The sequence below is a fragment of the Populus trichocarpa genome, chromosome 3, assembly GCF_000002775.5.
Source record: "Populus trichocarpa isolate Nisqually-1 chromosome 3, P.trichocarpa_v4.1, whole genome shotgun sequence".
NCBI lineage: Eukaryota > Viridiplantae > Streptophyta > Magnoliopsida > Malpighiales > Salicaceae > Populus > Populus trichocarpa.
The window spans coordinates 1,700,579-1,714,450 of record NC_037287.2 but is presented as its reverse complement, the minus strand read 5'-3'; the positions used below and the strand labels follow the sequence as shown (position 1 = coordinate 1,714,450).

The 13,872-nt window shown below is 30.9% G+C and overlaps 1 protein-coding gene and 1 long non-coding RNA gene across 3 annotated transcripts; one reads left to right on the top strand and one right to left on the bottom strand.

The window, feature by feature from the left end:
• The first annotated feature begins 111 nt into the window (after positions 1–111).
• Positions 112–2,131, top strand: LOC112326908 (uncharacterized). Of its 2 annotated transcripts, XR_002980921.2 has the most exons (4): positions 112–460; positions 549–663; positions 1,215–1,298; positions 1,671–2,131. It is a non-coding gene; the product is annotated as an uncharacterized LOC112326908 (long non-coding RNA). The 2 variants fall into 2 exon arrangements; XR_008058727.1 differs by having other exon boundaries at positions 1,215–2,131.
• Positions 2,132–6,708: 4,577 nt separating this feature from the next.
• LOC7461545 (serine/threonine-protein kinase SRK2A) lies at positions 6,709–12,414 on the bottom strand. Its single transcript, XM_002303126.4, has 9 exons — positions 11,933–12,414; positions 11,736–11,810; positions 11,559–11,660; positions 11,432–11,485; positions 11,250–11,342; positions 11,057–11,149; positions 8,977–9,081; positions 8,794–8,892; positions 6,709–7,457 (listed from the first exon to the last, which is right to left on the bottom strand). The coding sequence occupies exons 1-9, from the start codon at positions 12,050–12,052 to the stop codon at positions 7,125–7,127; spliced, it is 1,074 nt and encodes a 357-aa protein (XP_002303162.2). The 5' UTR covers positions 12,053–12,414; the 3' UTR covers positions 6,709–7,124.
• Between the last annotated feature and the right edge of the window lie 1,458 nt (positions 12,415–13,872).

Genomic DNA, 13,872 nt, shown 5'->3' with positions numbered 1-13,872 from the left:
CTCCACACCTGGCCATTCTTTCCAACTTATTCTTATTTAAAAAGGCTACACCTGGCCATTCTTTCCAACTTATTCTTATTTAAAAAGGCTGCACAAAACGCAATCGTTTCGTTCAGTTTGGGAACGCGGTGTAAATCGAATTCTTAAAAATTTTAAATTTTTTTTTTTGTTAAAATTTAATATGATTTGTATGTTTTGGATCGTTTTGATGTGTTGATATCAAAAATAATTTTAAAAAATAAAAAAACATCATTAACATGCATTTCAGCATGAAAAGTTATTTGAAAAGCAACCGCTACCACACTGCCAAACATATCGATCCCACTTCCCTCTATGTTTTGTTTTCTTCTTTTTTTGTTTCCAGCTATGACAATGCATACCATAACCTTGTCCTCAAGGTGAAATTCAGGAAACCTCAAGCACAATTCATCAGCATATTCCCAGGTTGTTTCTGTCAAGGGTAAGTTCTTCCATAAAACCAAGAACGGAATAGCTGCAGCATTCCCTCTTTTGACCATTCTTCTATCGATAATTTTTTGTGGTTGCAGAAGAGATCTATTTGTAGGAGTAGGAAGATCAGAGTGGAATAGTGGATAGTCTGATTGCCTACATGCTTCTTCAGCTGAGAAACATGAAAGACAAGATGGATTGCTGTTGTTGCAGGTAATTTTAATTCATAAGCAACTATTCCAATCTTCTTAATAACTGGATAAGGACCATAGTACTTTGCTGCTAATTTATGAGAAGTTCGATTGTGAATGGATTTTTATCAATATGGTTGCAGCTTGACATAAACTAAATCTCCCATGTAGAAAACTCTTTCACTTCTTTTCCTATTTGCTTGCTGGGCCATTCTATTTTGAGAATGCAGCAGATTATCCTTAATTAACTTTAGCATATCCTCCCTTTGAGTTAAGTTGAAAAGCATTATGATATGTCGTCTTTCATCTTTTGTACAATTTGAAATTGACGGATGTGATGAACTGAGATATTTGTCTGGTGAATTTCATGGCTTCAAGTCTCTTAAAAGTTTAAGGATATGGAATTGTTCAAAGCTGGCATCCATTCCAAGCTTACAACACTGCACAACTCTGGTGGGATTGAAAATAATTTGTCTGCTGAATTTCATGGCTTCATTCTGCATTTTGTAGTTTAGCGTTGTTTATTTTTCCAAAACTAACACAAGTTAGCTATTTTAACTATCATATGTGCAGTCGTATCTCAAAGACTCGGACCTCGAAGACTGAAGGAAGCCATTGAATGGTTATTTGAAGCTTATGCAGAATAGTGTTTGTCAGGTTGGTTGGTGGATAAATGAGTGACTTGCACCATTTTCTTGTATTTTTATGAGATAGGTATATTTGTCAAAATGTAAGAAAATGAATGGAGCTAGTAGCTTATCATATAGATAGAAGAGCTTAATATAGATATGGATGTGAATTCGATTTTTACGAGGTTATATATACATGTTGATGGTGTTCTTGGGCAGGAAGAGAATTTCAAAGCTGAATTTTGTAATTGTAGAAAGAACAATATTATTCTTGCTGAATAGATGATTATGCTGATGGACTCCAAATTTCTGAAGAATTATTGTACCTTTTGTCTTGTAAATCTACCTTCATCTTACATAATATGTTGCTATTAATTCATGGTTATCTTCTTGCAATTAGGAAAGCTTTATAAATAGTGGCATCTTGTTCCTTATCTCAGCCCGCCCATTGGATTATCGGATCAGATTCAACAAGCGATGTTCCATGGCTTGAGAAGAACAGGGAAAGCAGGTCGTGGAGAATGCAGAACATCTTCAACTCCATCAGCAAGTTAAAAAGGGTAACAAAAATTTGGCGACAGGTACAGTAGTTAAAATAGAGCCAGGTAGAGGTCAGATCCTGGAAGGCAAAACAAAAATTATAGACTGTTATCAACCATGATTTTAACATCTTTAAAGCGACCCCTTCGTCTACAAATGATCACTTCCTTCTCATACTTAATGCCACAACACATACACCTCAGCCTTGTCAGAAGCTACAAACATGTGTAATCACTTTTCATATCGGAAGCATATATATTGAGAACAATATGCTTAAAAGATTTGTAATTCGAGCCAATAAGTGGAGAAATTTATAAAATATACCTAGCAAAACAAGCTATTATATGGCCAGTTCTCTTTTTTTAAAGTGCAATGGAAGAATGGAGCCTGCTGGAAAACAGGGAGAACCAGATTGAGTAAGATACATGGAAGATGAATGTGCATTTGAGAAAACATAAGCTGCTCTGAAAGCAATATTACAACTCAGTTCACAATAGACCCAACTCAACAATCTCCCCACCATAGAAAAAAGCAAAAAAAACAGTTACCAAATCAATTAAAGATAAGTGACTGCCTTGAGTTGATCTCAATTCCTGGTGATTTTCGAGGATTGAAATATTCTTTGAAGAGATATATTTTAGTCTTAGATGTATTTACAGTACTTATAAAAACTTGGTATGATCGGATAACTTGCTAATTTAGAGTTTTACTGGAGCAGAAGTTTATTTTGAATCAAATTTTTATTTTAACTAAAACATGTTATTTTATTATTATTTTTTTAAATCTTGAAATTATATTATTTTGATATAAAAAAAAGGTTGACTTAATAGACCAAGAAAGAATAATATATGATAGAGGAGAGATTTCTATCTCTATCAAAAGATAAAATTAATTAAATATAACGTCTAGATTAAGGAACTAGTGTTAAATAAATATATTGAAAGAAGCTAACACTGTTGGGAAAGATTACTATAGCTACAAACTTTTTACATTATTCATTGAAATAGTAATGATTTCTTTGCTTCTCCAATCAAAAAATTTATAACTATCTATTAGCGACTTTAAAGTATTTTCACGGGGTGCAGAGTCATTTTCAAATTGTTTAGAGTCACTTATGTCTCTTCCCCATTTTAAAAGAACATTAAAGGAGTGAAATACTCTTAAAAGTAAAAAATCTCAATAATACCATTAAGGGGCTACTTCTAAAATGTTTTTTTTTTTAATATTATCATGGAAGATGAGAGATAATTTCATCTTTTATATATATATATATATATATATATATATATATATATATATATATATATATATATATATATAAAACATAATAAAATGATTAAAATATTATTGGAAGTCAAACTGGAATCATGTGTTTTTTCATCTTTTTCTAAAGATTTTTTTGTTATTACCATGTTCTGTCAATTTAGTATTTAGCTAAATAAAAAGATTTAAAAAAAAATAGTAGTTTGTAATGCACTTAGAGGCATGTGAAAATGTGGAAGGCGCCTAAATTTTTTGGGCGGTGCTCGCAGCGTCTGCCAGCATCTAAAATTACCATTTTATTGTGTTTTATGAAGTATCATCGTCTCTTTTTTTTATTGGTGCAACGCATCTCTTTAGTGGTGGTCTAGTTTGTCAACGTTGCACTTCTCTCTCTCTCTCTCTCTCTCTCTCAAAAAAAAAAAAAAAAAAGCTCTCTTGGTTGTTAATATTTCAAGTTCAGTTTTTATTTTTTGATTTCTAATTTTTGGTTTTGATCCTTTTATAGAAGTGTTATTTGTCTTTAATTTTATTCTTCAATCACAATTTATCAAATATTAGATTTTCCAATTCCATCCTTATTCTTTGGATTTTTTTTCCTCAGTTTTTTTTGTAAAAGTTCCATTGGTTTTTAATTTCAACTTTTAATTCAGATTGATAATATTATGTTTTTTAATTCGGTCCTTATCATATTGATTTTTAATTTTTTCTTAGCCTTTTTGTAAGAGTTATTATTCTTTTCAATTTCACCTTTTAATCAAACCAATTTTTTTTTTGTTTTTTATGTCAATTTTAATTATTATTCTTTTTATTTTTTTGTCTTTTAACTAAATTTATTTTTAATTTTAATTTTCCACTTCAATCAAATATAAAATCTATTTTTCAATTTTGATCATCATTTTTTTAATCCTTTAGTATAATAAAAATTCTAATAACTCAGGTTTCAGGTTTGGAAAGTTAATATATATATATTTTTTAAAAAGAGTTTATCTTTTTTTTATCGAGTTATTCTACTCTCATGATTTGGGTTACATGTTTAACGAGATATTTTAAATTAACTCAGTTCTAATTATCGTGATTATAAATTTTTTATGTTAACTTAGGTTAACCAATATTAATATTTTTTTTACTCCATTTTAACACTTGAATATTGTTTTTTTAAATAATCTGATTCTGCGGTGAAAGAAGACTGATCTTGATCTAAAATACTTGATATTTATACAAGGAATGTTATTCAACAAATATTTTTGAGACATAATAATATTCCTTTCAAAGACATCCCACCCGTGACCCAACTAACATGTCAAAGTTTAGATATAATTAAATGTATAAAAGGTACCCATGTTTATCTCTCTTGTGTATGTCATTGAAGCTATTTAATTTTTCATTAACTTTTTATTTTTATTTATTTTAAATTAATTTTTTAATAGTTTTGAATTATTTTAATATGTTGATATAAAAAATAAATTTTAAAAATAAAAAAATATTATTTTAATACATTTAAAAATAAAAAACACATTAAAAAATAATTTTTACCACGTAGTTTATATTATTGGCTTGTGAAATTGACACGTGCTTGACCAATTGAAGGATTTATGTGAGTTTAGATGCTTTTAATTGGTAAAATTTCAATAAATTGAAAAAATAATCATAAAGTGTATATACTATTTTTACCATCATCTCATTATAATAAAGTGAGAAATGAAACTATATGCTCTGCTTGAGTCAATTACAGCACCATGTAACCACATAACATGAGGCACTTCAAAGCGGGTCGCATTTGGAAGCTATATTTGAGGTCAATATGACAACGGTCTAGTTAGAATGAGATGCAAGCATCTAATATTTATTTATAGCTCCAGGAAGAATTTGATCCATTATAAAAATAACAGTCAAAAAAATATAAGCCAATTGATAATGTGAATTATATATATCACAGATATAAAACCCAATTCCGGGAAAGACTAATTACATGATATGGATCACAAATCAGAAGAATCAATCTGATTGACTTCAAATTTATTTTAACAAATAATAACAACAATATTATTTTAAGCAACAAATTAAAAGTTAGGTCGCAAATCGACCCGAGTTTATCTTTCAACATAAAAACAAACTTTCAACTCTTAGTGTTACCAAAAAAAAATAATTCCAAGATGGTGTTTCAAGTCAACCTAATAGGTCAATTTAGATTTTTTAACTAGGACATATATGATGCACAAATCAAATAACGACCAAAAGGAATGACCCAAATAAAATATTAAATTAAGAAGCTAAAAGTCATGATATCCAATTATTATTATTTTTTATTACATTTATGTCAATGATTTTTTTATAAGAAAATTAATAATTTAAATTTTATAGAAAAGTAATTTGTTAGTATAATTTATTTTTCCCAATAAAAAAATATAACTTTTTTATAACAATGTACTTAATTTAATAGAAACCAAGGTGATTAGAATTAATATCCAATAAACTCTAAAATAACCGAAAAACAAAAAAAAAAGGCAACTTAATGCTATCTTTTTTCTTTTTGACAATTTATTTATCAAAATGTTTATTTATTGAAGCAAAAAATTAATAGAATCATAAAAATAAAATTTAATAAAAAAATTTGATTGTTTCATTGTTATTCCGTGAATATATTAAAAAATATAAGAATAATATACTAAAACTTTTTTTTATTTAATCATATAATAATTTAAAAAAATGTGTAAAAAATCTAAAAAACAAAATTTCATGAAAAACCAAAGAAATCACAAAGGATTGCACAAAAAGCTCAACAATCTTTTCAAAATACTATAATATATTATTTTTAGTATGTTTTGAAGTTATTTATTTTAATTGAAAAAAAAAATAACATAATAAACCATGGACTTAAATGACCCAACGCACCTGATTCATTTAAAAAAATGGCCATTGGGCTACAAGACTATATTCATGTACCTAGCTTTTTTTTTTTCTTTTTTTTTTTGTGTAAAAGATGCGAATGAGCAATAAGTTACCCATTTATTTTTTTGGTTTTTTTGTGTATACTGTACACCCATTTTAAAAAAAATAAAATAAAAACAGAAAATGTTGTCCAATGGTTAAAAAATTGACTTGGGATTTTTCTAATGATAAAATTTATTTTTTAACTTATTTTTGCATAAAAAAACCTAATAAGCATTGTTATAATATCAATAAATCAATCTCTCAACTCAAAACACTATTAAAATTATTAAAAAATATAAAATCAAATTAAAAAAAATATCTCTCAACCCCGACCTCACTTTTCAAGCAAGATAATAGACTAAAAACACCTCCAAGAAATTTTTCTTATCTAATAGAACATATTTACACCAAAATCTAGCTTTTTTGTTATTGAAATATAATCAATCGATCATTTTCTCTCTCCTTCGTCATTTTATGACAAGTTTCCCTCACCTTTCCTAAACTCAGGAAAATAAACTTGAAAACTACAATGAAAATTCCAAAAACAAAAAGAATTGAAATGGATGAAGAAGGAATTTTATATTTTGGTAATCAATCTTTTAATTTTGTCTTTCTTTCACAATTTCAAACCATCTCATGAGCTTATACTAAAGAAAAGGGGATTCAGTTAAAAAACACAAACTGAAGAGAAAAAAAAGTTACGGTAACCACCAAACTTAGTTCTTTTAGTATATTTAGTAAAAGTAATGTACATGATACTTAAGGAGACATCCTTACAAAGCCCATAATTTGTCACACTAATCATATTAACCCTTTCAAACAAAAACCATAATTTGTATAAATAACTCTGATAGGTATTTCAGAACCTCCTCCTAATTCAAGGATCTAAACAGCTAGACGTCCTTCCTGCTCAACACAGTTGAATTCAAAGTTTATGACTCCGATGATGACTCTAATTTCAATAATTTCACACCCATCCTAACCGGTAAGCTAGGATTCACAAACATATATTCAGGACCAGCTCACTGACACACAGTTTTACACAAAGCTTCAAAGGATCCTATAAATATCCAAAGGATGAGGTTAAGACCGTGAATGTGCAAGGAAGAGAGGATGGATCTTAACTCACATGAAACTCCCCACTTGCTTGTGCCTCCTTAACTCTCTTCTCATACTCATCCTCCCCGTTATCGATTTTTTCTTCATGAGCCTCTGCATCATCTTCCTTCATGTCACCATCTTCTTCTCCTTCCCAGCCAAAGCCTCCAATAGATCTGGATACCGGTGGGGGAATTTTTGCCTCTTCCACGATCTTCATGATTTCTTCAACACTTTGAAGAGAAAAGGTGGGATTTTCTCTCCTGTAGTACATGGCCTGAGCTGCTTCTGTCAGTTCCCTTGGCAAGTTCTTCAAGAACCATGGATGGCTCTTAATTTCTTTAATGGTGATCCTCTGTAAGAACACGCATGGTTTAGAAATGTAGATGCTCAGTTACGGCAGTCATTACAAAGAAAGTGATAAAAACAGAACATGAAATGATAATGATGGATGATCAAAGGCTGTGAGCTACTATGTTGCATTTGCACATCCTGAAGGAAACCATCACTGATGTAGACATCACTTCAGACACATGTTGAGAAACAAGAACACACATGATCTACGGACTATAAATAAACCATAAAAGCATTATTTTTACAATTTTCTGCATCCCCGATAGAAAGAGAGCTGAGGCCTCAAGAATGGCTTTAAATTAACTCTATCAATAAACAAATTCAATCATTGTTTTCTAAAGATTTTCTACACCCTTAGCTTTCAATAGGGGGGGACAATTTTTTCTCATAGTGCTTAATGGACATCCACAAGCTTGCACAGACAAGAACTCAGGGGTTCAATGGACCCTGAATCATTCATGAACAAGCTTATTTTCTCTCTTCACAAAATGATGCATACTCAATATCCTTTTATCATATCAACCGAACAATCATTCATTCCTTTTCCTTGATTATTTACTTATTTTGGGGTCCATTAGTTTCTCTCATTCTGAGTGTGTGTGGAATACATTTCAAGTTTCTTGAGACAACACATAGTGACTTTACAACTATTGAACAGGTACCAGCATAAAAACAAACTATGACCTGAAACAATTCTATACATGTGCTATGAGGGTTCTTGATATGTTCAAAAGAACATGCATCCAAATTCCCTAGTAAAACAATTGGCATGTATTAAATTTATTCATAAGATCCAATAATAAAAGTTGCACTCCAAATTACTAGCTGAAGTTTGGACTGATAAATCTAATAGCATGCAAGTACCCATGGCACACTATATGACAAAAGGAAAAATAAAAGCATCAACAAGCACTGAAAGAAGAATCCCTAGTTCAGTCTTCCTGGTCTCCGATACAAAATTCTAACAAAAAAGAAAAGCAGAAAAGCCAAAGATTGACAAATTTAAAACTACTACAGGGGTGATGAGAAGAAATAGCATCAATAACAACAATTATGCAGCAGAATTAGATGGTAAGTGGACATGTTATAGAGGGTGAAACAAGATTAAAAGTACCACATCTAAACAGCAAAGAATGCAACAAAAAGTAGGCTTATATCAAAATACTCTATCAGAACAGCAATACACGAAAAGGAAATCCAAAGAAATACTAATTTCCCAATATAATACTTATGATGTGTAACTCAATGAAAGGACATCTACCAACGCATAGCAGTGCAATGTTTCCTTCGTAATATAAGTTGATTGTTATTCTTAGACAAGGTTTGTTCATGCATACCCGGGACGGATTTGCAACAAATATGTGAGAGAGGAGATGTCTGCAATCTTGAGATATGTGGACATAGTCAGGGATCTTGTATTGAACTGCCATTATCCTCTGCAGATAAACAATAAAAAATCCATGGACAGTGAAAAATAAAGGATAATTTGAATAGAAGAGAGATGCAAAGGAATATAATACATTGATTGTTTTCCTGAAATTCTTTGGGTCCTCATGATCTTCGAACGGATATGCTCCCACCAGCATAACATACAGAGTCACCCCACAAGACCAGACATCCGCCAACTGGACAAGCAGAAATGAAAATTATAACAAACCTGCGAAGTGAGACATATTCATGTCCGCTAAGAAGACCTTCTAAATATTCAGATCTTAAATCTGCATGTCTTGGTTCTTTCCAGGTCACGGATGAAGTTTAAGCACGTTTATTTACTACATATCACATGCAAACATGTAATATTTAACTGAAGAAGGAAAACAAAGTTCTGATTGACATGGACAATTTTTTTCTGAGTCTTCATCGTTTATACAATACTGAAGCTTGCCTTTCACAATGGTCGACAACTAAAAGTAAAAATGAAATTGAAATAAGACAGAGAAGAGAAAAAATGACAGAAGTACAACTTCAACTAGAAACCTGAAAGACGCAAGAGAAACACAGCGGTGTATGCTATTCTGACAAGCCATAGGGATGATAACTATAGCCTTGCAGCATAGGTCATAGAGTATTAGCAAGCAAAATCCAGCTTTGGGTTCTAAATGGAAAGGGTTGACTACGGACGTAGAGCAGTTAGGGTCCTTTTCCTTTTACATTTAAGATTGGGATTTCACAATCTGTTTGGGGATTTTTAAGGCTGTCATTGGAGGTAAATTGTTGGCAATTACAAAATATCAAGCCATCTTAACGACCAAGTTGAAATTTCCTTGAGATTGGTTCACCTAAAATACTCAGACATTTAATACAGAATAAATCAGACTCTTAGGCCAGTTTATTGCTCCTGAAACCACAGGTTGGGGGTCAGGTTTTTAAGGTTTTTCTTCACTTCTTTTCACCTGTACCTGTGAGTATTCAGTTTCAGACAATATGTGTATATAGAAGAAATCACAGAAAACCATCTAAAGATTAGATCTGCCAGTTGCAGCCTTAATCTCAATTTCATTTGGTTCACAGTCTACTTGCAACTGTCAGTGTTTGGCTCTTTTGATGAACTAACAAACAAATAAGCCATAGATCTGCCAGTTGTAGCCTTAATCTCAATTTCATCTGGTTCACAGTCTTCTTGCAACTGTCAGTGTTTGGCTCTTTTGATGAACTAACAAACAAATACCCATCTGAACTCAACTATGGCTAGAAACCGAAACATTGGCAAGTGGCTGAAACAAGTTTCATTGAGAACTGATAGCTCAAGTCTCTAAAGCTTAAATCTAAACATGATTAAGTTCAAATTTACAACCTGAGGAGCAGCTGGTTTACCATATAACAAAGTACAAAGAGAGGAGTGTAAACCAATCATGATGTTCTCTGTAGGAAAGCTGCTTATTTAAATCATAACTTTCAGATGGTGATACCACACACACACACACACACACACACACACAAATATCCTGATGATAAATGATATGAAGTTCCAAATAAGTGAATCCATTCAAATGTCCATGAAATTCTTCTCTGCTTGAACCCTAAACAGCAATCCTTTATACAAAGTCTAAATTCCTGAGCAAAATATGCAGCTTCAAAAAGTCAACTCCATCCAACTCAGATATATGTTTTTTTCCCTAAGGGCATAACACAGAACGACAATGTTTCATTCAAAACATGAAAACCTCGAATCATTAACATGCAAATTTGTCCTGTTGATATTGCAAAGAAAACAATTGAAGCAAAGCAAAAAGAAATGCAACTGTAATGGTCTTGAGCATTCCTGAGGATGACATGATCAAACATTAATGTGAACAAACAGCTAATTTTTTATGATATATGCTTGTGTGCAAACTATCAGCAGGTGCAGAGAAGGCATTTCAGGATAAAATCTTCTCCAATTCACCGACTACAATCTAATATGCCTGTTGTCACTTAAATCAAAGTAAAAGTTCAAACAAATATAGAAGCTGTTCAACCCATGATCTCAGATTATTGTTCTTTCCTGGTTTGGGTGTTAGTGCTTTAATAGGTGAAGGCGAACTAGCAGTGGTGTTGTATCAAAGAAGTTGTCCGTACTTAAGAGGAAAACAAATACATGAAGACTAATCCAAGTCTTACCTTGCCATCATATTCTCTCCGAGAAAGAACCTCCGGAGCAATATAAGCCGGAGTACCAACTGTAGATTTGGGTCTCGAATGCAGCAAAGACGACTACACAAATAACATGGATAAGAAGATAAAAATTTCACAAACACCACAAATAAACCAAAACAAAAACATAAAATGGTAACAATTGGCTTTCTCAAACCACCTTAGAATAACCAAAATCACATATTTTCAACTGCGGTGCTGGGCTTCCATCCAACAACGTATTTTCCAGCTTCAAATCTCTATGGCATATTTGCTGCCAATCATTAAAATTAAAGTAAATAACCAACCAAAACTCTATCAGCAACCGAAACCTCTAAATAAATTATAATACTTTGCTTTTACCATAGAGTGGCAGTAACTAACTCCAGAAATAAGCTGCTGAAAAAAATACCTCGCCTGAAAATAAATAAAAAATCAAACTTATTCAGCATTTTTTTATTTAATAACAAAAAAAAAAAAAAAAAAAAACCTCGTCTTCGCTGAATCGTCCAGCATTGCAAATCCGCTCGAACAGCTCTCCTCCAGCAGCATACTCCATCACGATAGCAAGATGAGTTGGCGTCAACACCACCTGCAAAAAAAATAAAAAATCCTTGAACAAAAAGCACCGAAATAAAATTTTAAAAAAATATATTTAAAAAAAAACCTCTCTAAACCGAATTATGTTGGGATGGCGAAGCGATTTGTGATTGATAATCTCTCTTGCCACATTCTCATCAATCTAATCACCAAAATCAAATCTCAATTAGGCCGCAGCTAACATTACACTTACACTCTAATTGTTATTAAAAATAAAATAAAATAAAATAAATGTTTTTATTTATTTGATTTCGTTTTACTTACCTTGCGGCCACGCTCGATGTATTTCATGGCAACCAGTTCTCTGGTTTGCTTGTGCCTCATCAGCCTTGCCACTCCAAAATTACCAGATCCTATGTCTTTCACCAGCTCGTAATTCTCCATTTCCTTTTTCTTTTCTTTTTTCCTTAATTTTCTGCTATTAATTGTTTGATAATTATAAAAACCCTAAAAATTCAACTCAATTAATTATACCTTCAGTTCTTACAGAAACTAAAACTATACACTACGGAGGAAGAGAGCGAGAGAGAGCGGGGCGGCGGCGGGGGCGGCGGCGGAGATTTGAAGGAAAGTAAATAATCTGAGGGTGAAATTTGAAAGAAACTTAAATTGAAAGAGGAGAATAAATAGTACGAGGAATCTGTAAACTGCGTAGCTCCTTTTTGCTTTTTTTGGTGTGTTCAGTGAGAGAGAGAGGGAACGTGTATTTGGAAATGGAATATCTCTCTGTGTCCACTCACTGTTGTGGTCGTTTTTTTTTACCTGTTTAGAGAATTTTTTCGAGTGTGAGACGTGTTTATTTGAAATTATGATAATAATAATAGTTTAAAGTATTTTTTATTTAAAAAAATATTAAAATAAAAAAAATATATATTGATATCAATATATTAAAATAGTATAAAAAAAAATATTTTAAGTAAAAAAATTTAAAATTTACAAGAATATAGTTTGTATTACATTCTAAAACATTCCTTTAGCGTGAGAAATTATTTGTTTTTACTTTTAAATATTATATATATATATATCATGTTGGAAAATTATTATTGGTACTATATACATAAGTGTTTGTACTGTGGACCACATTATAGATGTTCAGGAGACCATAGAGTGTTATTTCTTTTATTTTTTATTTTAAAAGTTGTTGGCACGTGATGGGTGAAGGCATGACCACCTGACCCAAGACTATTGGATCTGACTTAGTCGTCAGACCCAAGGCTATTGAAAAAAATATTTATGATACTTCAAGAGTATTTTAAATTTTTTTATAAAAAATAAAAAAACAGTTATAAAAAATTTAATTAATATTTTTGTTTATAATACTTCAAGAGTAGTTTAAATAACCCAGGACTATTGAAAAAAATTATTTAGGATATTTTAAGAGTAGTTTAAAGGTTTTTTATTAAAAAATTAGATTTATATGTCAATACTAGTTAGTTGGTCAAATCAAAAATTAGTTTAAAGGTTTTAATTTGACCTTTATATGTTACTAGCTTTTAGCCCGTGTTTCACCGGTGTTGGCTAAAAGACTAATATTTGCATAAAAAAATATGAACGTTGTTTATTTTTAAAGCATGCGAATAAATATTTGGAATGAGAATTAAAAACACAATCGATGTATCATACAAAATTAATTGACCACTATAAATGGTAATAAATAAAAAAATTTGATGTGATCGTTTATACCTGGCGAACCAAAAGCAAATTGGTTGGCCTATTCATATGGTGATTTTGTTAAAAAAAAAATTCACACAATTGTCGTTTTAACCTTGCTTGATCATAGTTAAAAAGTGATACAACAAGATACCAAGAGATTTAATAAAAATAATAATAAGAGAGTGAAATGATAAGACTACATATTATATTGATCTGGGTTAATATCTGAAATCTACAATCTGAGTAATGGATACGATCACAATGAGTTAGCCTGATTAAATAATTTATCTCTCTTTCTTTCCTTTCTTTTTTCTCTTCATGGCTAGGCCTTGAACAGGACTTAATTGACCGCATATTGAATTTAATATATAAGTAAATTTAAGAGTTATAGAAGAATTGTAAATGATATTTAAAAAATATATCATACGGTCAACTTGAATTAACCGGTAAAATTTACAATATAGGCTATGGACATTATCTCAACTTGGCATAATTTTTTAAGCTAAATGACAAAAAAAAAGATAAAATTGCATTTTTTTTATTTCAAGCTC